Genomic DNA, 26,147 nt, shown 5'->3' on the forward strand with positions numbered 1-26,147 from the left:
TACTTTTTCAAGATTTTCCACCCTATTCCCACTGCCTCACAACAGATTTTTTTTTTCTTTTTTTTTCTCTTTCTAACTCACAAACACACTTGATTACTCACTCACTTACTCAATCACTCATTGCACTCTGAATCTAGTTGCGTCCCAGAATCTTTTCTCTTACCCAGTTGCATACCCCTCATAATTGCACCCTTTGTTCCAAATTGCGTCCTAGAACTTTTTCTCTTACCCAATTGCACTCTGATTCTAGTTGCGTCCCAGAATTTGTTCTTCTTACCCAATTGCATCCCCCTCATAATTGCACACTTTGTTCAAAATTGCGTCCCAGAATCTTTCTTCTTACCCAATTGCACTCCAAATGTGTCCCTCTTAGTTGCGTCCCCACTCTTCTTAGTTGTATCGCAGAATTTTTCTGCTTACCCAATTGCGCTCCAATCCGATTATATTCCTCACTCTTAGTTAGGTCCCAAAATCTTTCTTCTCACCCGATTGTACTCCTATTGCGCACCTCACTCTTAGTTGCGTCAAAGATTTTTTCTTTTTACCCAATTGCACTCCAATAGTCCAATTGCGCCCCTCTTAGTTGCGCCCCAGGATAGGTTCGCTCACCATTTTGTCCCGGGTAGCCAGATAGGCCTGTCTCTCTCTATCAGGATACTTGGTAGGTAGAATAGGCGAATGAAGATTTACCTTGGCCGGGTATCGAACCCCGGCTATGTCTACTTCGTATTGACCGGACAGGACGTAGTCACTGGTCACCACTTGGCCTTGGTTACGTACGAATCCAAGACACACCTGGAGGGAAAAATAAAATGAAAAATATAGGAAAAAAGTATTCCTATCCTAGAGAATCCTTATCCTAGAGGAAGGAAAGTAATGTAATCGGGTCAAATTTTCGATGGTCAGTGACAAAACACGTTTTGAGGTCCCTAGAGCCTAAATCCAAAGTTTCAGCCATTGGTCCGTGTGTCTGTCTGTAAATAAATTATCTCTAGAACGGTAAGAGCTAGAGACTTGAAATTTGGTATGTAGTCTACAAATGTGACAAGGATGCAACACAAAACTTTTGGTTAGGCTTGTTGCAAAGGTTGGCGGCATTTCGGCCGCTTTTTGGTAGTTTTCTGCTCTACTGACTAAACGGTAAGAGATATCGAAAAAGTTACAAGAGAAGACTCCCCCGCCAAACCATACCCAAAACGTAAAAAAAAAAAAAAAAAAAATCTGAAGCGGCTCTTTCACCCAACTCACCTGTTTCTTGAAGGTAAACCCGTAGCCAACAGGGGTAGTATTGCCCACATGTTGTACTAAGTTCCCCTTATATTACTACATTACTATTGACAATATCTCACCTGTTTCTTGAAGGTAAACCCGTAGCCAGCAGTGGTAGTATTGCCCACATGTTCCCCGTCCCGATAGATAGGTTCTCCTCCCCAACACCAGAGGTCAGCATCTTCATCATGCTCTCCCAATAATAACTGTACATACATCCGTGTTACACCTTGTTCCCTCTGTTTTAACAAAGCGTCCTTGCCGATGAAATCTATGCCTTTCTGTGAAGAGAAGAGAGGAAGATTAGCCATTTATTCGTCCTACTCGATGTAGCTTAACATTAATACTTCTGGGACACACTATAATTCTACCATTGTAGTAGAAATAGGGCAAAGTTACTCCCCTAACTGTCTGCCTGGAATGGCCTGGATTGTATTGAGATGGGCACGTGTATGTAAGGCCTAGTGCACACTAACAGAAACATTTTTTTTCACAACAGTTCTGAACAGCTGCGAAACAAATGTTTCGAATGTTGAGCAACTTTCAAGATAAAACCTAGTATGTACATACTGAAAGACAAGAGAAATCTTTCAGAAATAAGTCTGGAGAGTAAAACGTTGCTAGGTTGTTGCGAAAACATTTTTGGATTGACAGACAGACGACACTAAACCGAATACAATAGTCCGTCCCTTATATTTGCCGATGAAATCTATGCCTTTCTGTGAAGAGAAGAGAGGAATATTAGACAAATTAAATGTAAACTCATCGAACTCAAGCATACTTCGATCATTCAAAAATCGAGAAAATTTTAAGAAAAAGAAAGCAGCCTAGTTAGCTTTATTCCAAACGGATAAGGTTCGTTCTCGGAACGGCTGGCTTTCTATTATCCCGTCCTCCTCTCTTTGTCGAAATCAAATTGGGGACTTTAAGACCTCCATTTTTACAGTTCCCTCTATTAATCCTTCTTCTTTATAATCAGAAGAAAAAAAACTGTCAGAAATTTTGTAATTTTATTGACATAAGAATTACATATTTTTCATACATGATTAAATCCAAACACAGAATAAATGAATAGAAAGAACAGAATGTCCCGATTTTTTAGTACACGAGTGTATATTTCAAGGCTACTCACATCGAATTTGACTCGCCAGGCTCGTCCACACTCCAGGGGCGTGGTGGCCGTGTCCAGATCTTGTCCCCAGAACGCATAGAACTTCTCCACACGTAGCGCCCGCATCGCATAATAACCGCTATGCCGTATAGCGTATTGGCGGCCCGCCATCATTAGACTAGTGTACACATGTAACGCGAACTGAAATCAAGAGGGGATATATAGCGTACTGGCGGCCCGCCATCATTAGACTAGTGTACACATGTAACGCGAACTGAAATCAAGAACAAGAACAGTAAGCACTAGGTCGCGGGTTCGATTCCCGCCCGGGGCGGATTTTATCCTAATCAGATAAGGTTTGCTCTCGGAACGGCTGGCTTTCTCCTAACCTGTCTTCATCTTTTCAATTCTGGGACAATAAGACCTCCGTTGTTACAGTTCCCTCTGTCAAATCTCTTCGGAAAAAAACTGCCACCCGACCGGAATTCGTACCAGGCATCTCTAGATCGAGAATCGACACTCTTGACCACATTTTGTACGATGTAGGAAGGACTATTGCACCCCAGTATGGTAGTAACTCTTTGTATGCTATTAGGGAAAGTAAAAGCCAGCTTACCTCATTAGGAATATACAAAACATAGCCCAGCTCTCCGGTGTGTGTTAGGTTCATGGCTCGAATACCATTGGCTAAACCCACATCCAGCTCCTGTCAAAAAATCAACAGAACAATCAACAATGTTAGAATGCAGCGGTTTTATCACAGTGCTTCTTAATCTTAACTATCTAAGTGAGATTAAAGTCCATTTAAGTTAAACTCTTGGATTAAACAATCTGATTGGCTGTTTTTTTAACTTTCCTTATCCTATAGGAAGAAAGTAATGTAATCGGGTCAAATTTTCGATGGTCAGATTTTAGTGCCAAAACACGTTTTGAGGTCCCTAGAGCCTAAATCCAAAGCTTCATTTTCTGCGAAGATCGATACTATGGTCATTGGTCAAGGCTCCGTTGAGGACGCTTCTATTCATTAGTATAGTTTGTTTATTTTCTCTTGGGTCGGGGCTAGGCTATGGTCAAGGATCGGGACTCTGTTGTTGGGGGCCCACTAACTCTGATCTACATAGATATATACGTATTATTGCTTCCCTGATATCATTATTATTAGCTGGAACCTCTAATACTACTTACCTGGTACCTCTTTGACGCGGTCTCGCAGGAATTTCCTGTTGTTATGTAGGCCGATGAATCTAGATATGTCCAACTCGTACATATCAAAGTCTGATCTGCCGGTGACTATCTTCTCAGCGGTGGCCTTACCTACTCCGCCGGCAGCCGAGATACCCACCGTCTTCATGCCAGCTGCCACGTAATGGTTCAGCACCTGCGGATAGAACCAAAGTTTTCAGAGAGCGAGGACATGGAAGGAGCCCAACTGGGTGTACATCAACACAGCACGGCGCCCTCAAACAGTAGAAACTCTACTCAATCCTTCCACCACCGAAACAACAACACCACCACAAATCTAATAATAATAATAATAGACTCTTGAGTGGAAGGCAACGACTAGGCGAGGTTAACGCCTTAGGCGTTCTCTACCACCTAACCCTTAGAGCTCCATTATTATGTGGTCAAATTCTCAAATAAAGAAGGATAAAATCCCATACCTCGGCTAGAATCAAACCCACGCCCTCCTGATTACCAGGCGAGCGTCTTGACCACTACACCACCTAAACCCAATATAGGATTTGATTATGGTGACATTGGTGACACTGTTTCGGACACGGAAAGTAGGTACTAGACGATTTTTACTTGATTTGTTTGATAGAGGGAACTGTAACTGCTAAGGTCTTGTCGTCCCGGAATCGAAGAGAGAAGGAAGACAGGATAGGAGAAACCCGGCCGTTCCGAGAACGAACATTATCCGTTGAGGATAAAATTCGCCCCGGACGGGGATCGAACCCGCGGCCTTACAAGGCAGACGTACTACCAACCAAGCTAACTAGGCTGGTGTGGTTGATGAATTTGAAAGACAGTTTAGTTATATTATGTACATAGAGAAACATTGAAATAGATGACAGTATTTCATCTTTTATGTAAATGTAAATGCAGTTTCTTTGTGTTATTATATCACAACTTTGGTGCTCACTGCAGTATTGTAGGATTTTCCCAATATCTCAATAATCCTAACATCCAATGTTTACCTACCATGCTGGCACCGGTCGCTATGCGCATTTATATTAATTGAAGGATTTGTGTTCGATAGTTGGGTTTTGTGTCAGGAAAAATGGGGATTATTTATTAGAGGGGGGAAGAGGTTTGAAGGAGGCTTAAATTGTGAGGAAGCGGAAAAATGGGGATTATGAATAAGAGGGTAGGGAAATGATTCCCTCAATTGAACATGTGGTAAAGAATTGATGTAAATTAAATAATAATAAAAAAAATGGTTTCTTCAAATTAAGTTGATCCCAATGCAAGGTAAATCTAGCCCCTTGTCAATTGGAGTGTGCCTGAAGGCATGTGATGTGTTTCAGTCCTCTCGATCCTTGAATTGAACATTAGGACAACCATCCACAACTCTTATTTGGGCTTTTGATAGGTATACTTAACTGTACTCAAGCTTTCCCGCTTGCTTATTTATTTGATGGTTCTCTCTATAGAACTTCAATATAAATGTTTTTTTTTTGGCTGAGACACATTCAATTAGAGGTACTTTGTCAGGGCTTTTTAAAGTTCCGTGCTCTTAGTGGCAAGACTTGCAAGTTTTTCAGTTCCTTCACAATACCTTTTAGTTCCTCCACAATACCCAAACCTTGAAACTTGTAACTCCAATGCAACTGAAAATAGCTATACTTGTCGGATGAGAAAGTTCCAGACTTTTGTTTCAGTCGTGCTTTAAAAGCTTCGTGCTATTTTTATTTTGAGAAACTGGTTTTTCGTCTCAGACTGGAATTCAGAGAACCAGTCTCAGATAGGATCAGAGTTTATGTCTGCCCTTATAGGTAGGTGTGTTGAACTTGCATCGACAGTGGACATTGAAGTAGTCATTCAATTAGACTAGACTAGGAATTAGAGACTGGTATGGTAAATGAGGATCTGGCTCTGGCTCTGGGTACTTGTGCAGGTCAGTTCTTACTAGGTACGTGCTTGTGTCCTTGTTTGTAGGTGAGTTATTGAGGTAATAGGTAGGCTGTTAAATATGGTAGGTACATAAGGAAAAATGTCAGTGAAAAGCGAAGAAGATTACCTACCATGATAAATGTACAGTACATACATGTTGCATCAAGGGTTGTCTTCTGTGAAGATCACAGAATCATCATTTTTGGATGCGATAGATACATAGTTACATGCGTTTAACCGGGTGATTGATTTCAATGTCTCAATATTTATCAAATTTTGGTTCTCGAATTACCCATAGGAAAATCTGGATGAGGGAACAATCGGACCTGCTTAGCAGTACATAGAACTTGGAGGGGGGGGAGATGAACTCCAAACACAAAAAGTCCACTCCGAGGCTTAGGTGTAAGGGCAAACAGCCTTAAAGGGTGGGTTAAGCTTCTAAGAAAAAAGGCCTTTAGGGGACGTCCCACAAATCAGGTTCCAGTAGGGCTAAATATTTTCTTTACCGCAGTAGTATAAAGTCTTGAATAAATTAACTTTAAAGGGTTGCACGGTACAACTTGTACCCTCAAAGGAGGAAAAACCTTTGGTGTTATAGGACGGGGGGGGATTGCACAATGGAAAACCTTCTGAAACATTTTTAAATGTGAGTCTTTGTGTCTGGTGAAATGTTCAAAGAAGAACAGTTGGAAAAAGTTAAAGTTCTAAAGAGGCTCTAAGCGATTTGTGTTTTTGAAAAAGAAAAGAGCAAGGGGAAAGTAAATTGAACGAGTCCATTACTTATGCACAACTCTTGGGCCTTTTGAGAATAGATATCCTCTCATCTTTTGAGCAAATTAAAGGCGTGACAATCTCTCATGTATAATTCTGTTTGCCGGGAGGAAAAAAAAGACCAAAAACCTCGTATTTTTCCTGGGAAGTCTTTAAGGTGAAATTATCTTTTGTGGGAAATTATTGAGTGAAATTCTTTTTGACGAGCTTTACCTGAGCACTTCACTAAAGATACTCAGAGGTAATTGAACATACAACATTAAAGACCGAGCCACTTATCTTTACGATTGATCTGAAGGTGACTTTAAGTTTGTTTCCTCATGAATGGCTAGAAGCTTTTACACATTTTACTTCTGCGTTTTTAGTCGAATATAATTAAAGAGTCCCTTCACAACACCAGCAGGCTCCTACTATTATTGCGGCTAATCCATGCCTCGGTTGGGAATGAACCCGTGAACTCCTGTTTACTGCCCTGAATTTGAGCCGAAATTTACCAGGCGAGTACTACAACACCGGACAAAGGAGAATAAGCAAAATGAGAGAAAGCAAAGAGAAATCCATCAAATAATCTCAAAAGACATGAAAAAAGGATAGAATAAGTAGTTTGACCTGAAGGAGAGGAATTGGAGAGGACATTCAAAACAAAAGACACTCCAGAGTCCAGATATCCCAGATAGTTCGAAAAAAACATACCGCGGTTTGAAGTTTTAAATATCGTAATCGGGCTGAGAAATATCGTAATCGGGCTGAGAGCTGACGTATTTCATCTTTTACATTACACGAACTGATCACTGATCCAATAGGTATAACTTACCTCTGAGGCTTGACCCACAATCCACTTGCAGTCCGGTGAGAAGGCTTCAGGTCCGTTGGTAAGTTGATCCAGCTCAGCCGCCCCTAGGCTAGGTACGCGGTGTAGCATTTCCTTCAGGAGAACATGGAAATGGTCCCAGTCTTCAGGCAACCGCTTCTCGCCGGGGAAGTCTGTAAGAGATAACAATCGAACCTGCTATAGGAAAATCTTTTTTTTTAAAGAGGTTTGACAGAGGGAACTGTAACTGCTATGGTCTTATCGTCCCGAAATCGAAGAGAGAAGAAAGACAGGATAGGAGAAAGCCAGCCGTTCCGAGAACGAACATTATCCCATCAGGATAAAATCCGCCCCGGGCGGGAATCGAACCCGCGGCCTAGCGCTTACAAGGCAGACGCACTACCAACTAAGCTAACTAGGCTGACTGGGGGACCTTAAACAGCCTGAAATTTCCCTTGCTACAGAAATGGTTTCAGGCCCCCTTGATGAACCTAGGCCTGATGACCCCCTCCCCTCTGGAAGCCCCTGGATAGGTGCAAAGCGATTTGTGTTTTTGAAAAAGAAAAGAGCAAGGGGAAAGTAAATTGAACGAGTCCATTACTTATGCACAACTCTTGGGCCTTTTGAGAATAGATATCCTCTCATCTTTTGAGCAAATTAAAGGCGTGACAATCTCTCATGTATAATTCTGTTTGCCGGGAGGAAAAAAAGACCAAAAAAACTCGTCTTTTTCCTGGGACGTCTTTAACGTGAAATTATCTTTTGTGGGAAATTATTGAGTGAAATTCTTTTTGACGAGCTTTACCTGAGCACTTCACTAAAGATACTCAGAGGTAATTGAACATTAAAGACCGAGCCACTTATCTTTACGATTGATCTGAAGGTGACTTTGAGTTTGTTTCCTCATGAATGGCTAGAAGCTTTTACACATTTTACTTCTGCGTTTTTAGTCGAATATAATTAAAGAGTCCCTTCACAACACCAGCAGGCTACTACTATTATTGCGGCTAATCCATGCCTCGGTTGGGAATTAACCCCTGAACTCCTGTTTACTGCCCTGAAGTTGAGCCGAAATTTACCAGGCCAGTACTACAACACCGGACAAAGGAGAATAAGCAAAATGAGAGAAAGCAAAGAGAAACCCATCAAATAATCTCAAAGGACATGAAAAAAGGATAGAATAAGTAGTTTGACCTGAAGGAGAGGAATTGGAGAGGACATTCAAAACAAAAGACACTCCAGAGTCCAGATATCCCAGATAGTTCGAAAAAAACGTACCGCGGTTTGAAGTTTTAAATATCGTAATCGGGCTGAGAAATATCGTAATCGGGCTGAGAGAGGAGAAAAAATCTTAGAAGAAGTTTCACAAACCATCCTTTCAGGTTTTTATTTGAGGACTAGTTTTCCTGGACTTAAGTACAGGAAAACTAGCACTCAAATCAAAACATACCCTTAAAAAATGTTAATATTAACATATTGAATCTCTCCGGGGAAATGATCTAAGAAACCTGTTTTGCGACTCAAAACTGACCACCGAAAATTTCAGCCGGTTTCATTACTGTCCTTTTTATCGTGATAAGAAAATTAAAAAATGGACAACTATTTACCAAACTCCCTGAAACAACGTCACGTGATACAAGTCCAATCAGAGGCAGCACACAGCCACGCTGCCTGGAACGAAACCCGAGTTCATACGAACTCGAAAACAAGCAAACCCGAACCCTCCCGAATCAATCGCGGAAATGCGCGAAGCGTAGGCGTGGCCAATGATCGAAGCGTGGACGGAGTCAATGACAAGATAGTGATTGAGAATCTCGAGGGGCGTGGTAATCTGGAGAATATGTTTGCGCACAATGAGTTCAAGTCTAGCGACACCCAGTATGAATGTTTTCTAGTTAATTTCAAGCTGTTTCATTACTTTGGACTCTGGTCGGAGGACGACAGCTCTCGAGTGAGTACTGCAACAGAAGATTCGTAGATTCCTTCACCTAAGCTTCGGCGGCAGAAGATTCTGATTTCTTGTCCCTCAAACGGTCTGCAGACTGAAGTTGGACGCTTTTTCCACCACATACGTTCCCACATGACGGTCTGTCAGTCTGAGCATGAGTGGCCGGCATTACACTTCTGATTCGCCAATATTTGTTTGGTCACGTGATACAAGTCCAATCAGAGGCCTCACACAGCCACGCTGCCTGGAACGAAACCCAAAGCAAACCCGAACCCTCCCGAATCAATCGCGGAAATGCGCGAAGCGTAGGCGTGGCCAATGATCGAAGCGTGGGCGGAGCCAATGACAAGATAGTGATTGAGAATCTTGAGGGGCGTGGTAATCTGGAGAATATGTTTGCGCACAATGAGTTCAAGTCTAGTGACACCCAGTATGAGTGTTTCCTCGTCAACTTCAAGCTGTTTCATTACTTTGGCCTGTGGTCGGAGGATGACAGCTCTCGAGTGAGTAGTGCAACAGGAGAACGATGAATTATGAATTCCTTCAGCTGTAGCCGAATGGTGATGACAGAATAAAGGAAAGATATCTTTTCTTTTTTTTTCATACACCGTGGTGATAGTATCTGGACTCTCTGGTCATGTTTAATTGGCTCGACCTGAACCACAGTCAACAATCGCATCATAAGGACTTGTGCTTATTCTTTAAAAGCAGAGAGAAAACCCTTTGAAAACTGCCAGCTATCTAGGCTGGTTAAAGTTAGCTGTTCTCCTCCCAGTTTATAGTCCTACCCTAGTATACTCTCTGTTTAACATCCTCTGGCCAGACAATATACTTCTTATTCACCAATATACACTTCTGATTCGCCAATATTTGTTTGTTTGTTCTCAGTTGTACTCCCTCTACAACGCGTTCGTCTACATGCTCCTGGTGGTGTTCTTCGTCCTCTCCCTGTTTCACGGGTAGATTTTCGCAAACCTTGGTCTATGCTTGAATTTATAAACAAGTAAATTAATCGAACTGCATAGGTATACATGAATCTAACTACATAGATATACGTAGTTCACGTACATAGTTTACCTGGAAATCCTCCTTGAATGAGCGAGATTGAAACAAGAAGGGGATTTGAGTCTACAAGGGTTCTCAAGGGGGGCAGCAAAACAGTGCCACTTAGAATATTCTAAAACTACGAATTGGGAAGAAAAAATCCAAATACCAACTCTTATTGGGTTTTAATTTCAAACAAGAACCTTATACATTCCGGAAAAAGAGAAAAGAGGGACTATTGGGGTAATTCAGCTTCGTGACAAAAAGTTTTGATAAAAAAAGAGTGATATCCCCCAACAATAACACTTTGGTATTAAAAATTAACGCCAAGAAATAATTGGTCATTGTTTAAAAAGTAAGTGATATAAAAATAGCAGCCCGAATTTTGAGCTTTTGAGCCCATTTTTATCTCTCACTTCGAACTCTTCACTCAACTCATGGTTGAGACCATATTTGTCAGCACCTGTTTCGTCAACATATCCACGTTCTTTCTCCTGTCCAAGCGAATCAAACTGTTGCTCCACATCATGAAAAGAGGGACTATTGGGGTAATTCAGCTTCGTGACAAAAAATTTTGATAAAAAAAAGAGTGATATCCCCCAAAAATAACACTTTGGTATTGAAAATTAACGCCAAGAAATAATTGGTCATTGTTTAAAAAGTAAGTGATATAAAAATAGCAGCCCGAATTTTGAGCTTTTGAGCCCATTTTTATTCTATTGTTCTCTATTCTATTGACATGAACAACTATTCTATTTTATTGTATTTCATTCTATTCTATTCCCAGGTATGAAGCAAGTCCCCGAATTCGTCAGAGGGTTAGCATGATGCTGGAATATCTCAAACGACCCCTCAAGTATTCTTTCTACAGCACATTTCTCATTATTGATATGAGCACGTTCATTGGCGGAATGCGACTGGCCTACTCTGTGTTTACACTGCTACATTCTATTGTTTTCTATTCTATTGACATGAACAACTATTCTATTCTATTGTATTCTATTCTATTCCCAGGTATGAAGCAAGTCCTCGAATTCGTCAGAGAGTTAGCATGATGCTGGAATATCTCAAACGACCCCTCAAGTATTCTTTCTACAGCACATTTCTCATTATTGATTTGAGCACGTTCATTGGCGGAATGCGACTGGCCTACTCTGTGTTTACACTGCTACACTCGTTTATTGAATAAGACGATGGACTTGTGTCCGCTTAACATGCCGAAGGTCTCGGGTTCAATTCCCGGACGCAACTCAAAATTGCATTTATATAATTACAATTACTTTCATAGTGCTTTTTTCTCGTGGTTCAAAGAATAATTTTCTAGTGTTGACCTAAGTAAGTACAATATTGCTCAGTTGTCCATCTGATGAGAAGGGTAAAAATCAGCATGCAACAAGCATAATATAAATGTAGACGCTTTTTTATTACTACGAAATAGATGGGACAATCAAAACAGGCACACAATTTTCAAGAGGAAAAAATAAATAAAATAAACTGATTTTAAGGGGGAGGGGAATTAATATTATATTATTGGACTTAAATGAGTTTAATACTAACTTTACTTTTTCTTTTGTCCCCCATCTCACGTTTAATTATTTAATACTATGCAGTTTAATTATTATATTAGACTTTTATTACTGCAGATAGTGCAGGTATGTTCTACTTACTCGGTATATTGCCATCCTCATAAGCTGGTTTAGCTACAGGTTCGAATCCCCCTGCCAGGATACATCCGTTGTATTCACGGAAATAGATGTGGCCATCTTGATCTCGAACCATTCTTCTGCTTTCAGACTGGAAGGTTCTCTCTGCTCCCTCTCTCCTCTCTGTGATATCTCCAAAGGTACGTATAGTCTTCTATTCTATTCTTTTCCGTTTCACCTCCAGATTCTTCAAAGAATTCGAAACCATCTTTCGTCCGGTATTCATGATCAAAATCGTACTCCGGCTCATTTTCATCACGCTCGAAATCGTACAACTGTCGCTGCTCAAATCTATCACGGATCCTCGCTTTACACGGACACTGACTCAAATGGTGATCGGGTTTACGGACTTTCTCTTCTTCTGCGCCAGTTCTGAGGTGGTCAACATTGGTGAGGAGACCTTGTTCCGATCTGTGTATAACAGTCGATGGTGAGTAGGTAGAAACTACCATCACGTCACGTCACGTTACGTGAAGTCATGGGGAGTCAGAAAGATGTAATAATAATATAATAATAATAATAGTGCTTATTTATACTGCTCGCATAGGACTCAAAAGTCCCTTTACTCCAGCAGTGGGCTACTACTATTACAAGGTGTCTACCAAAATGGAAAAATAAAATTCCCTGACTTTTCTCGGTTTTCCAATCCATTTTTTCCAAATTTCCAGTCTACTTTTTCAAGATTTTCCACCCTATTCCCAATGCCTAACAGATTTTTCTTTTTCAAGTAATGTTCCCAAGCCTGTTCAACATTAATTCTCCAATCTTTTTTCATCCCACTAGGGTAAGGGCTTAAGTCCTCCCCGTCCCGATAGATAGGTTCTCCTCCCCAACACCAGAGGTCAGCATCTTCATCATGCTCTCCCAATAATAACTGTACATACATCCGTGTTACTCCTTGTTCCCTCTGTTTTAACAAGGCGTCCTTGCCGATGAAATCTATGCCTTTCTGTGAAGAGAAGAGAGGAAGATTAGCCATTTATTCGTCCTACTCGATGTAGCTTAACATGTGTGTCCCAATAATAACTGCACATACATCGGTGTTACACCTTGCTCCCTCTGTTTTAACAAGGCGTCCTTGCCGATGAAATCTATGCCTTTCTGTGAAGAGAAGAGAGGAAGATTAGATAAAAATAAATGTAAACTCATCGAACTCAAGCGTACTTCGATCATTCAAAAATCGAGAAAATTTTAAGAAAAAGAAAGCAGCCTAGTTAGCTTTGAAGATTGTCTGCCTTGTAATCGCTAGACCGCAAGTCCGATTTCATTCCAAACAAATAAGGTTCGTTCTCGGAACGGCTGGCTTTCTCCTATCCCGTCCTCCTCTCATTGTCGAAATCAAATTGGGGACTTTAAGACCTCCATTTTTACAGTTCCCTCTATTAATCCTTCTTCAGCCACGAGCTCAAACCAATGAGGTTTTCCGAATGTTCCTGTCCAGGCGCTGTGACATTTGGATGATTCGTCCGCCGCCCATTCTAGTGAGAGAAAAAGGTACTAAAATTAATATAGCTTGAAAACGTAAGCTCATTCTAGTGGGAGAAAAGGGAACTAATATTAATATAGGATAGCTTGAGTGTAGCCCAAACATGTACCTTTAAGGCCGATCTTACCACTAGAGTTACCACAGACTATCAAGGGTTTTCTTTGACGTCACCCGTTTGATTTTCACAGACCACTATTTCTTTAACTCTGGATTCAGTGTGAACTGGATAGGAGAAAGTCAGAAGTTCCAAGAAGGTTCGTTCTCGGAACGGCTGGAACGAACATTATCCCTTCAGGATAAAATCGCCCTGGGCGGGAATCGAACCTGCGAACTAGCGCTACAAGGAAAGCGTAAATATAACTTTTAAACATTAAGCTGTCTTTGTCCAGTGTCCACACATAGTCGAGATGGTCGATCGACGAGGTGAATGTTGTCGACGCAGTGTACGGTTTCGGTCGACGTCGCTCGACGGGGTCGACCAAATGTGGACACACCTTTACACTTACTCTCAGCAAAAGAAGGATCAAACCAGGTAGGCCTCTCATATCCCATGACCTGTCCAAACACAGCCCCCGCCTCCTTGAGTTTGGGAAATATGGGGGACATTCTCAGATTTCGTCCTGTGGTGAACTCGTGGAATGGATAGTGCAGCCCGTAGTGTAGTCCTGCGGCGGAGAAAATGTAGATCTTCACTATCAGATCTTTGCCTCTTATCGGCCATCTGATGAGGGAATAAATAACTATAGACCATTGCAGAAAATAATAATAATAATAATAATAATAATAATAATAATAATAATAATAATAATAATAATTTCTCACTTCGAACTATTCACTCAGCTCATGGTGGAGACCATATTTGTCAGCACCTGTTTCGTCAACATATCCACGTTCTTTCTCCTGTCCAAGCGAATCAAACTGTTGCTCCACATCATGAAGAACGATTTCCTTTCCGTTCAAGTAAGTTGGAAATCTTTGATAAAGTTTTGGTAAACCGACAACTAGTTGTTCAGTAAATTGTAAAACCAAATGATTTTTATGTGCTGACGAAGTGTATCAAATTTCATCACATTCGGAGTTATCATGAAACCGTTCGAGAATTATCAAGAAACAAACCGGTGCGGTGCTGCGGACAACCTAGGTGGCTAGGTACTCGTAAATCAATCTGTTGGCTGAACTAACCGTTGAAAACGCAGCTAATAACCTTTTAACCGTTGAAATACTTGTCTCTTTTATACAGTTTAAATGTAAAAGGTTTCTAGCCAAACCACTAAAATTATACCTATTTCTTTGGTGAAGGAGAAGAAACAAACCGGTGCGGTGCTGCGGACAACCTAGGTAGCTAGGTACTCGTAAATCAATCTGTTGGCTGAACTAACCGTTGAAAACGCAGCTAAAAACCTTTTAACCGTTGAAATACTTGTCTCTTTTATACAGTTTAAATGTAAAAGGTTTCTAGCCAAACCACTAAAATTATACCTATTTCTTTTATTCTTCACTTTTTCCGTAGAAAGACATCGCTCAGAACTGTATTCGCCTGGAGAAGTTCATCTGTATCGTATCCTGTATTCTGGTCCTCATCACCTACTATGCTCTGGTGAAGGAGAAGATCTTTGGTAGACCTACCATCCGGGAAGTGAATATTTTGAAGAAGGTGAGTACATAGGGCTAGTAGGAAAGTTCATCTGTATCGTATCCTGTATTCTGGTCCTCATCACCTACTATGCTTTGGTGAAGGAGAAGATCTTTGGTAGACCTACCATCCGGGAAGTGAATATTTTGAAGAAGGTGAGTACATAGGGCTAGTAGGCCGATAAATGGAGAAGTTCATCTGTATTGTATCCTGTATTCTGGTCCTCATCACCTATTATGCTCTGGTGAAGGAGAAGATCTTTGGTAGACCTACCATCCGGGAAGTGAATATTTTGAAGAAGGTGAGTACATAGGGCTAGTAGGCCGATAACTATCCACCTCTTCAAATTCTTCTTCTTCGTCTTTTGGCTTTCTACATCCACTACCAGATTCAAATGTTTGCTGATCTCAGAGAATACCTATGAAAAACATGAGTTGAAAAATTAGCCATACTATAAACTTGACCATTCAACTGACCTAGCAGACCATAGGCTAGATTGATTCAACATGTCTTTGTCCAGCGACCAAATATAATCTATGAAAAACATGGGTTGAAAAATTAGCCATACTATAAACTTGACCATTCAACTGACCTAGCAGACCATAGGCTAGATTGATTCAACATTCAACATGTCTTTGTCCAGCGACCAAATATAACAATGATAGCATAAATTCTAAAAATCGGATAAATACTTCGAATCAGTTGAATACTATTAATGTTATCCATGAGACCACAAATTGCCATAAATACATTGTTGCCAAACGTATTCCCCAGGTCTACAACGGATAAATACTTCGTATCGGTTGAATACTATAAAAGTTATCCGTGAGACCACAAATTGCCATAAATACGTTGTTGCCAAACGTCTTCCCCAGGTCTACAACCAGACGCATCCGGAGCGGAGGTTGCCAGTTCGTCTCTATAGCGGCCCCCTGGACTACACCATTTCCCCGTACTACGAGGGCGTGGCATGCTATGACGTCATACTACTGGGCGTGTGTTTCTACATACATTACATGGCCATATCGACGGTGCCCATATTTTGCGTCCACATTGCGGGCCAGTTGCGGACACTGTCTAAACTGGCCGAGAGCACCGGGCCCCGCGAGGGCGATACGAGGAACTTGGCCCTGATTAAACATCACATTGGTATTATTAGGTGAGTCATGAATTCTTTGTGGTAAAGCAGAGAGCTTTTTCACAACTTTTGCGGATACCACAGTAAAAGGGACTTTTTAGTCTCATTCGAGCAGTGGTTTACTACTTACATACGTACAGCAGTTCTAGACGCGTAACAGAAAACTATTTATGTACGTACGGGATAAAAACAGGTAAATTTTTGGAGTACTAGAATTATTTGAGCAGGATAAATAAGGTACGTATAGTCTTCTATTCTATTCTTTTCCGTTCCACCTCCAGATTCTTCAAAGAATTCGAAACCATCTTTCGTCCGGTATTCATGATCAAAATCGTACTCCGGCTCATTTTCATCACGCTCGAAATCGTACAACTGTCGCTGCTCAAATCTATCACGGATCCTCGCTTTACACGGACACTGACTCAAATGGTGATCGGGTTTACGGACTTTCTGTTCTTCTGCGCCAGTTCTGAGGTCGTCAACATTGGTGAGGAGACCTTGTTCCGATCTGTGTATAACAGTCGATGGTGAGTATCCATGAGACCACAAATTGCCATAAATACATTGTTGCCAAACGTCTTCCCCAGGTCTACAACCAGACGCATCCGGAGCGGAGGTTGCCAGTTCGTCTCTACAGCGGCCCTCTGGACTACACCATTTCCCCGTACTACGAGGGAGTGGCATGCTATGACGTCATACTACTGGGCGTGTGTTTCTACATACACTACATGGCCATATCGACGGTGCCCATATTTTGCGTCCATATTGCGGGCCAGTTGCGGACACTGTCCAAACTGGCCGAGAGCACCGGGCCCCGCGAGGGCGAAACGAGGAACTTGGCCCTGATTAAACATCACATTGGTATTATTAGGTGAGTTATGAATTCTTTGTGGTAAAGCAGAGAGCTTTTTCACAACTTTTGCGGATACCACAGTAAAAGGGACTTTTTAGTCTCATTCGAGCAGTGGTTTACTACTTACGTACAGCAGTTCTAGACGCGTAACAGAAAACTATTTATGTACGTACGGGATAAAAACAGGTAAATTTTTGGAGTACTAGAATTATTTGAACAGGATAAATAAGGTACGTATAGTCTTCTATTCTATTCTTTTCCGTTTCACCTCCAGATTCTTCAAAGAATTCGAAACCATCTTTCGTCCGGTGTTCATGATCAAAATCGTACTCCGGCTCATTTTCATCACGCTCGAAATCGTACAACTGTCGCTGCTCAAATCCATCACGGATCCTCGCTTTACACGGACACTGACTCAAATGGTGATCGGGTTTACCGACTTTCTGTTCTTCTGCGCCAGTTCTGAGGTCGTCAACATTGGTGAGGAGACCTTGTTCCGATCTGTGTATAACAGTCGATGGTGAGAGCTACCTACTAAAGAAATTTTCTCTCTTATGTAACTCCTTTATTCGCTAGCGTCACTATTCTTCTTGGTAAAACTTTAGTAGATACCTATTATATTTTTTTTTTTATGTTCAATGCCCTCATAGACATTTGGTGGTTGGACTCCGTGAAATTTGATAATAATATTTGTTCTGTTCGTATACGTCTTTTGTGATGTCAGTTTTATTTTGTTTTGTATTTTCTTTTAGAGTTTTAGCCTTTCATTTTTCCTCATATTTTTTCTTCAAATCTTTAAATTTTTATACCTACGTAAAACAGATTTCCCCGATATTTTCTCATTTATGTGAACAAATTTACAAATAAAAAGAAATTCCTTTACGTTATGGGAAGAGAAACATAAATTATCTACCCTGTTTGTTTTAGTTGATTTTTCTTCTTCTCCTTCCTCAGGTAGGTACCTACTGAGTAATAATAATAATAATAGTGCTTATTTATACTGCTCGCATAGGACTGAAAAGTCCCTTTACTCCAGCAGTAGACTACTACTATTATTGTTTTTCCAGTCTCCGTGAAATTCCCTGACAATTCCCGGTTTTCCAGTCTAGTAGACACCCTGTATTATTGTGGTCAAATTCTCAAATTATATTGAGGATAAAATTCCATACCTCGGCTGGGATTGAACCCACGCCCTCCTGTTTACCAGTACATAAACAATCTGCCAGCCTCTGGCTGATTACTAGGTACTGAGTAGTACTGAATTAGACAGCGAAAGTACCTACGTACTTATACCTTAGTGCAGTGTTTCTTAATTAGTTTGGCCCGCGGAACCCTTTTCAAAAGGTGAACATCTTTGCGGAACCCTGAACATTCAAGATTGCACCCCCGTTTCCCCTAATACATTTCTATAATTACAGCGCCACAGGCGAAATTTTTTCGAGAAAATATGAGTTGCCCCTTCAAGATTGCATACTTTTTTATGGACCGAAAATTCTTTTTTTTTTTAGGCTTTGAAAAATTCCCTGACTTTTTTGGATTTTTGTCAATTTTTTGCGTTCAGTTCGCACCCCAGGCCAAACTTTTTACTGAACAGATAAGGTTCGTTCTCGGAACAGTTGGCTTTCTACTATCCTGTCCTCCTTTTCTATTTGATTTCGGGACGATAAGACCTTTCCACTAGTTCCTCAAAAACCCCCCAAAGTAAACAACATTGACCACAGAGTGTATAACGACAGGTGACAATAACGGGATGGTACATCACAAAATGGATAATCTTGTTCCCTCTAAGATTCCATGCCTCGGTTGGGATTCGAACCCACATTCCACTGCTTAAAAGACTTACCATGCAGGTAACTAGCCAGATCCTTAAAGAAAAACTATTCTTTCTTTTTTTCTTCAATAAAGCGCTTTAACTCTGGAACACCATGTCGTTCGCACCTTTGTTCCCCCATGTGCAGATTAAAAAAATAAAAATAAAATGAGACAATAATTTATTTACGCAAAATAAAAAAAAGTGTATTTTTCTCAATAATATATTTTTTTTTTAAAAAGAACATAAAACTTAGGACGCTAAATACAAAATATAAATAATGATAATATTTTTATAATGTAAAATAAAATAAAAAATATATCCATATATGAGAAAAGAAGGAGGATTTTTTACCTAGTTGAGAATTCGTAATTTAAATAAACAAATTAAATTTCACTGTACAGGATGCCTAAATACGGTCCAAAATCAGGACTCCTAAGTCCTAAATATGGTTTAAAATGGGCTGAAATAGTGAGATTCAAGACCGATTTCTACTATAGTGCAGACCACACTACAGTCATAGTAGACAATTTTTTCATAGACATAGAGGCTTGATAGAGGGAACTGATAAGGTCTTATCGTTCCAAAAGTGAAGACAGGATAGGACAAAGCCAACCGTTCCGAGAACGAACCTTATCTGTTTATGATAAAATCCGCCCCGGGCGGGAATCAAACTCAAGACTTAGCCTACTTAAAAATCCTACCTTCACTTAAAAAACCCTGTATGTACCTTTTAAGTACAAAATTGCTCAGTTGTCCATCTGATGAGAAGGGTAAAACTCAGCATGCAACAAGCATGATATAAATGTAGACGCTGTTTTATTACTACGAAATACATGGGACAATCAAAACAAGAGGAAAAAATAAATAAAATAAACTGATATTAAGGGGGAGGGGAATTAGTATTATATTATTGGACTTTAATGAGTTTAATACTTACTTTACTTTCTCTTTTGTCCCCCATCTCACGTTTAATTATTTAATACTATGCAGTTTAATTATTATATTAGACTTTCATTACTGTAGATAGTGCAGTTATGATCTACTTACTCGGTATATTGCCATCCTCATAGGCTGGTTTAGCTACAGGTTCGAATCCCCCTGCCAGGATACATCCGTTGTATTCACGGAAATAGATGTGGCCATCTTGATCTCGAACCATAAAGTTAGAGAAGGGAACTAACTCTAATTAGGTACCATCCATAGGGCAAGGCCCCTTAGTGATGGTTCTTTTGTCTCCATTTTTGAAAAGTATGTGATGCGTGTTGCGTCAGCGTGTTTTCAATCGGCAGCACAGTTGTGTTGAAGGTGGGTTTTTCCCCCGAGGGACCGTGAAAAAATCCCGTAGTTCTAACCTAAGATCGGCATTCAGCTGATTCAGCAGCTATTCAGTTGTTCATAACTTTTGAAAATTTCGAGACTTTCGAGAGGTGAGAGGTGCCTGTTTTCTGCCATAAATTTGTGAACATATTACATTAATTTTGAGTATTTGAAGGTAAGTTTTTCATTATTCTTATAGAAAAGACTACAAAAAATAAGACATCTAAATAGGTTTCAACAATTTATTTCAATTGCACTACAATAAATTATAGTAGACATTTTTTTCATAGACGTAGAGGCTTGATAGAGGGAACTGATAAGGTCTTATCGTTCCAAAAGTAAAGACAGGATAGGGATAGGACAAAGCAAGCCGTTCCGAGAACGAACCTTATCTGTTTATGATAAAATCCGCCCCGGGCGGGAATCAAACTCTAGACTTAGCCTACTTAAAAATCCTACCTTCACTTAAAAAACCCTGTAGCTACCTATGTACCTTTTATCTTTAGGGTGCTTTGGATTAGGCCACATTGCAAAGTACACCCCAGAACCGGAAAAATTAGGGATACCCTTTTGGTTATTTACTTTAAATTATTATTTTGTTCTTAAAAAAATTAGAGCTTCTTTCATTCAATGTAATAAATGGCCCCTGATTTTTCAATGATTTGAATATTTTGGCCTGAAATAAAATGCCTATTTCTACTTCTTTGGTACTGAATTACTAAGCTGTGTCCACAGATAGTCGATCACCGTCAAATGAAACCGTACACTGCCTCGACAACATGTCCACACATAGTCGACGTCGTCCATCAACGAGGTGAAGAGATGAATCTATGTTGTCGAGGCAATGTACGGTTTTAGTCGACCTCAATCGACGGTGTCGACTATTTATGGACACAGCTTTAGAAAATATTCAAGGAACACACAATAGCTTAGATTGGCTTAAATGAAATAACTGTTCTCCTCAGAAAACCATGAAAATTTAGACCCTCATTACATTCAGCCCATACTGACCTGGTGTTAAAGGGCTCAGATTGTCAATAGGTCTGGTATGCAGATAATAATGCTCCACAGGATGCAAAGGTACTTTCACCGGGGGGTCACTCAGCAGACCTAAATGTCTCGCCCAGAGTGAGGACAGGATAGGAGAAAGCCAGCCATTCCTAGAACAAACCTTATATGTATTGTCACCGGAGCTACCCAGTAACTTGGACACCTGGGAGGAGATAGATTCATGTAAATATTTACAGTACTTCAACAGAATTGATACCTTCTTTTTTTTTAAAGTTAGAGAAGGGAACTAACTCTAATTAGGTACCATCCATAGGGCAAGGCCCCTTAGTGATGGTTCTTTTGTCTCTATTTAGGTCTTGTTGTCCCGAAATCAAAGAGAGAGAGAGAGAGAGAGAGAGAGAGAGAGAGAGAGAGAGTGAGGACAGGATAGGAGAAAGCCAGCCATTCCTAGAACAAACCTTATATGTATTGTCACCGGAGCTACCCAGTAACTTGGACACCTGGGAGGAGATAGATTCATGTAAATATTTACAGTACTTCAACAGAATTGATACCTTCTTTTTTTTAAAGTTGGAGAAGGGAACTAACTCTAATTAGGTACCATTCATAGGGCAAGGCCCCTTAGTGATGGTTCTTTTGTCTCCATGTAGGTCTTGTCGTCTCGTGCAACTGTCGCTGCTCAAATCCATCACGGATCTCCTCGCTTTACACGGACTCTGACTCAAAGAGAGAGAGAGAGAGTGAGGACAGGATAGGAGAAAGCCAGCCATTCCTAGAATAAACCTTATATGTATTCAGCATGACGAAGGCTAGAATAACCCACGACCTAGCGTTTGCAAGGTAGACGCACTACCTTCCAAGCTAACTATCCTGGCAGGAGTGTTATCTTGATTAACACAATGGAGCAGTTGCAAATGGGAAAAATTATAAATAAATGGTCGATTCCTATGTAAAAAGTTGGATAAAATCCAAATCTGAGGTCAAAAATCCGAAAAATAACTGTAAAAGGTCGAAAATTCAATTTTTATTTTCCGTTCTAATGAAAGAGTTCAAATATGTGTGACGTCATAACTGTAAAAAGTCGAAAATTCAATTTTTATTTTCCGTTCTAATGAAAGAGTTCAAATATGTGTGACGTCAGACTTTACGCAGTTGTTTTTTTCCGTCCGTTAGGTAGCGCCAGTATGCAAGCGCGCTAGCGGAGGAGCAGAAAGAACTGCGCAGAAACGTATGTGCACAAACACATTCATGCGTTGCCTGCGAGGGAGCTTTGCTTGGGACATTTGATGTGACGTCATCGCCTACGGGAGCGTATACCGTGACGTCAAAGTTCACGATTTACCGGCATTTTTTAATTGATTTATCTCGGTATCTAGAAGTCGTAGAAGAAAAAGAAAAATTCCGTTGGTCCTCATTTTTCCTGCTTTATGACTTTGAAACATCACCCAGGTAAGCGCAACTGATCTATTATTTGAAAAATGCCCAGGGCCATACTTCAGGATTAAATAATCTCTGTTTTCGGTAAATCTCAAGCTACAGTCTCGATTTTGTCAAGGGGTTTGATGTCACTGTATGACTGCTATGGTTTCTAGTGGTAGGGTTTTACTCTCCATCCAGCAACAAACTATTTACCCCCCAACCTTACCGGGATATAAACCAAGCCTGTGATTGCCCAGGTAGTCACCCATCTAGATACCAGCATAACTTATAAGTTGATGATAGACGTGGTTGGTCAAGTAATACCCTTTCATGCATGTAGCGATGTAAGGTGCCCTATACAGTGTTCTTACTGTGTCTTATCCCGACACAGTGGGATTTTTATCCTTTTGGGGGATTTTTCGGGTCTGACTGGGATAAAAGGGATTTAGGGATTGTAAGGGATTTTTAATTTTAACCATTTACTTAAAGGGATAATAATTTTTATGTATCTAATAAAAATACATTAATTATTTAAAGTGAATATTTACTTAAGGGTATTTGAGTGAAATTTCAAGTGTATGGCCGCCATACACGCCCTACATGAACGCTACGCCACTGATTAACTTCAGTGATCTATAGAGAACTGGTGCATTCAATGTGCTATCATCACCACTGTCTTTCTCTCCGTGTTATTACTTCTTTTGAGTCCCTACCCAATGCTCACCCTTATCTTTGGCCAGGTCTAGCAAGGTCAAACAGAGCTGGTAGGGATCAGCCACCCCATCGTTTGGTAGGAGCGCCTTGACCACTACACCACCGAGGTAGGAATATTGATCTAGATACCAGCATAACTTCAGTGACCTATAGAGAACTGGTGCATTCAAGGTGCTATCACCACTGTCTTTCTCTCCGTGTTATAACTTCTTTTGCGTCCCTACCCAATGCTCACCCTTATCTTTGGCCAGGTCTAGCAAGGTCAAACAGAGCTGGTAGGGATCAGCCACCCCATCGTTTGGTATCCAAAGTCCTCCCTTCAAGTCATCTGTGTGTAGGAGAGGGCAGATTGTCTTGATATCAGATGGGGTCACTAGCTCACACTCGATATTCCATGCCCTAAAGAAGACAAAATAATAGTGAAAATTTTAAAACATAAACTTGGAGAAAAAAAAAATCTTCAATACCTAGTTATTAGATGAACACCATTATTTCAAAAGACAGTACAGGCTACCTATTACATACACACATATATCTTTTCCATTCCATCTTATTATTATTTTTTTTAAATAATAATGGAGAATAAACCAACCCATTAATATCACTCCTGCCAGGATAGTTAGCTTAGAAGGTAGCGTGTCTACCTTGCAAGTGCTAGGTTGCGGTTTGTTCTAGTTATAAACCAACCCATCTTCATTGATGAGTTGGTTTATAAAGCCTTGCCGCCATGTTCTGTGTCTGAACTTTTCCTCACCATCTATAATGTTTTATGACATTCCTCTTCTCTCTATATAGGTACCTAGTTCCTAATCATGTCTCTATAACACATTCTTGGTTTGATTCCATTTAAACCCATTTTCTGTTCTGTTTAATCACCAAATCCTTATCAACTCATGTGAGAATCCTTGCATAGCGCCCCCTTTGGGCATATTCTCATTTTTAGGTAAGTAGGTTACCTATTTATAGGTTTTATGAAATAACAAAACGAACCAACCTCAGTGGCTCAAGCAGTTAGCGCGAAAGGTATTTCAGAACTGGAAGTTTATGGTTTGAATCCCTCATAAGGTGAAACAGCAGTGATAATAAGCAGGGTAGACTAATTTCTGACAAGAATTAATCAATCTTAACATAATTAAAATACCTTGAAATAACAAAACGGAAAAGTGAAACTTTGAGAAACTTATTTTATTTTTAATATTGCATAATCAGAATATTTTTCTAGGCGTTTGATATACATAATTATGATTGTGCTGGACGTATCTCAAGATACTAGAGTTGGAGACTAAGTACCTGGTAGGTAATTTTGGTATAAATTTGATTGGTACATAATTATGATTGTGCTGGACGTATCTCAAGATACTAGAGTTGGAGACTAAGTACCTGGTAGGTAATTTTGGTATAAATTTGATTCCTACCTATGTACCTTTTATCTTTAGGGTGCTTTGGATTAGGCCACATTGCAAAGTACACCCCAGAACCGGAAAAATTAGGGATACCCTAGAATTGGGAAATTTGGGGAACATTTCAAAGATCAAGCTCCAGTCACAGTACGTTCAACAAACGGTCAAATATTTTACAGGCGATTAAATATTTTTTACAGGCGAAAGACAAAAAAAAAAAAAAAATGGATCCCCACAACTCAGAATCAGCAAAAAGAGCACTTGCTGAACTTGCTGTTAATCAAGATAAACTAAGGTCCATGTTTTTACGAATTGACTTCTCTGTTGCAAAAGATGCAACATCCCCCTCTCCCACTGATTGGACCACCGATGACTTCAAAACTGCCCTTAACAATGCCAAGTTCCAGACCAACCCACCATCTTCCCTGGTCAAGAAATACTGCAGAAAGTTTCTCAATTGCTTCTTTGACCCATCACTTCTGGAACCCAAGATCTTCAAAGCAATCCTAGCAGGGATGTCACATCCTACAGATCCCAATCAACCTCTGATGAAAAATTGCTCCCACCCATCAGCCCCTGCTATAGAACCCATTGAAGGAGATGTTCCACTAGTGTCAGGAGCAATAGTTCAAGCATGGGCACCTTTCAATGAAAATGAAGAGCAGTCAGGAACTCTCAGCGAGCTGAATAAAATGATTGAAGAGCTCAATCTAATGTTGGAAAATGAGTCAAAGTTGAAAGGTGCCATCAACTTCCTTGGATTCTATATACTTCATTGTATTAGACTCAGTGTCAAAGATGAGGCATCTGTTTGTGGAATAATTCGAGGGAAAATTCTCTCAAAATTCAAAAGCTTCTACCCTGATTTCAACGGGGTTACATCCATCGGAATCCCAACCAAGAGGTCTATTAAGAAAATAAAGCTCATGTATTCAAAAACTGCACCAGCAATAGTTGGACTCATTCCTCTACTAATCCAGGTCACAGAGGGAGAAGATGCCATTGCATCAGAAGTTCCAACCAAGAGGTCTATTAAGAAAATAAAGCTCTTGTATTCAAAAACTGCACCAGCAATAGTTGGACTCATTCCTCTACTAATCCAGGTCACAGAGGGAGAAGATGCCATTGCATCAGAAGTGTTCAGAAGTGGATGCATGATATCACTCTCATGTGTTGGATTGGGAGCAATCAGCTGGTTCATTAAGGCCTTTGGAGAAGATATGAATACAGAGACAGCTGACCTCATCCGGAATATCTCTGATTCAAAGTCCTACAATGAATACATGAAGGTCATCAACTTCCTGGGTAAGTTGGAAACCAACGCAAAACCAGGATGGAAATGGTGCCGGCTTATAAGTGAAGGGGCACTTTTGGATCTATCTACCAGGAATAACATCAACATGGCTGCAGTATGTGCCTGCATTTCAGCCAAGGACTTGGAAGAATCAAGAATGTACATGTCTCTTCCTCAATTTGATACAGCAAAAACCACACTCAAGAATGAGGCAGTCAATGTCGGAGATCATGTACGAAGAATGAGGGAGGCAGAGGGACAAGGATTCTGATCCAATTCTGTACAAAGTTTGCATGGA

General features: G+C 40.4%; 2 protein-coding genes across 3 annotated transcripts in view; one reads left to right on the top strand and one right to left on the bottom strand.

Annotated features, from left to right (window-relative positions):
• Positions 1 to 204: 204 nt before the first annotated feature.
• The window catches only part of LOC103524786 (pyruvate dehydrogenase phosphatase regulatory subunit, mitochondrial-like), a 28,601-nt gene continuing 2,658 nt past the window's right edge, over positions 205 to 26,147 (bottom strand). The window contains exons 4-13 of the mRNA XM_026820073.1: positions 23,380 to 23,554; positions 21,019 to 21,131; positions 11,736 to 11,848; positions 7,080 to 7,249; positions 3,566 to 3,758; positions 3,131 to 3,159; positions 2,997 to 3,086; positions 2,402 to 2,581; positions 1,350 to 1,550; positions 205 to 795 (exon numbers count right to left, since the gene is read on the bottom strand). Of these exons, the coding sequence (XP_026675874.1) occupies positions 580 to 795; positions 1,350 to 1,550; positions 2,402 to 2,581; positions 2,997 to 3,086; positions 3,131 to 3,159; positions 3,566 to 3,758; positions 7,080 to 7,249; positions 11,736 to 11,848; positions 21,019 to 21,131; positions 23,380 to 23,554 (1,480 nt within the window). The 3' untranslated portion in view covers positions 205 to 579. The remainder of the gene's footprint in view (positions 796 to 1,349; positions 1,551 to 2,401; positions 2,582 to 2,996; positions 3,087 to 3,130; positions 3,160 to 3,565; positions 3,759 to 7,079; positions 7,250 to 11,735; positions 11,849 to 21,018; positions 21,132 to 23,379; positions 23,555 to 26,147) is intronic.
• Positions 19,975 to 26,141, top strand: LOC108254595. 2 transcript variants are annotated; one of them, XM_026820079.1, is made up of 3 exons: positions 19,975 to 20,186; positions 24,756 to 25,535; positions 25,659 to 26,141. In XM_026820079.1, exons 2-3 carry the CDS (start codon positions 24,780 to 24,782, stop codon positions 26,118 to 26,120), a joined length of 1,218 nt encoding a protein of 405 aa, XP_026675880.1. In that variant the 5' UTR covers positions 19,975 to 20,186; positions 24,756 to 24,779; the 3' UTR covers positions 26,121 to 26,141. The 2 variants fall into 2 exon arrangements, with proteins under 2 accessions (XP_026675880.1, XP_017305231.1); XM_017449742.2 differs by having other exon boundaries at positions 19,976 to 20,186; positions 24,756 to 25,459; positions 25,583 to 26,141.

Source organism: Diaphorina citri, unplaced genomic scaffold (genome assembly GCF_000475195.1).
Source record: "Diaphorina citri unplaced genomic scaffold, Diaci psyllid genome assembly version 1.1 scaffold119, whole genome shotgun sequence".
In the NCBI taxonomy this organism is placed as follows: Eukaryota; Metazoa; Arthropoda; class Insecta; order Hemiptera; family Psyllidae; genus Diaphorina; species Diaphorina citri.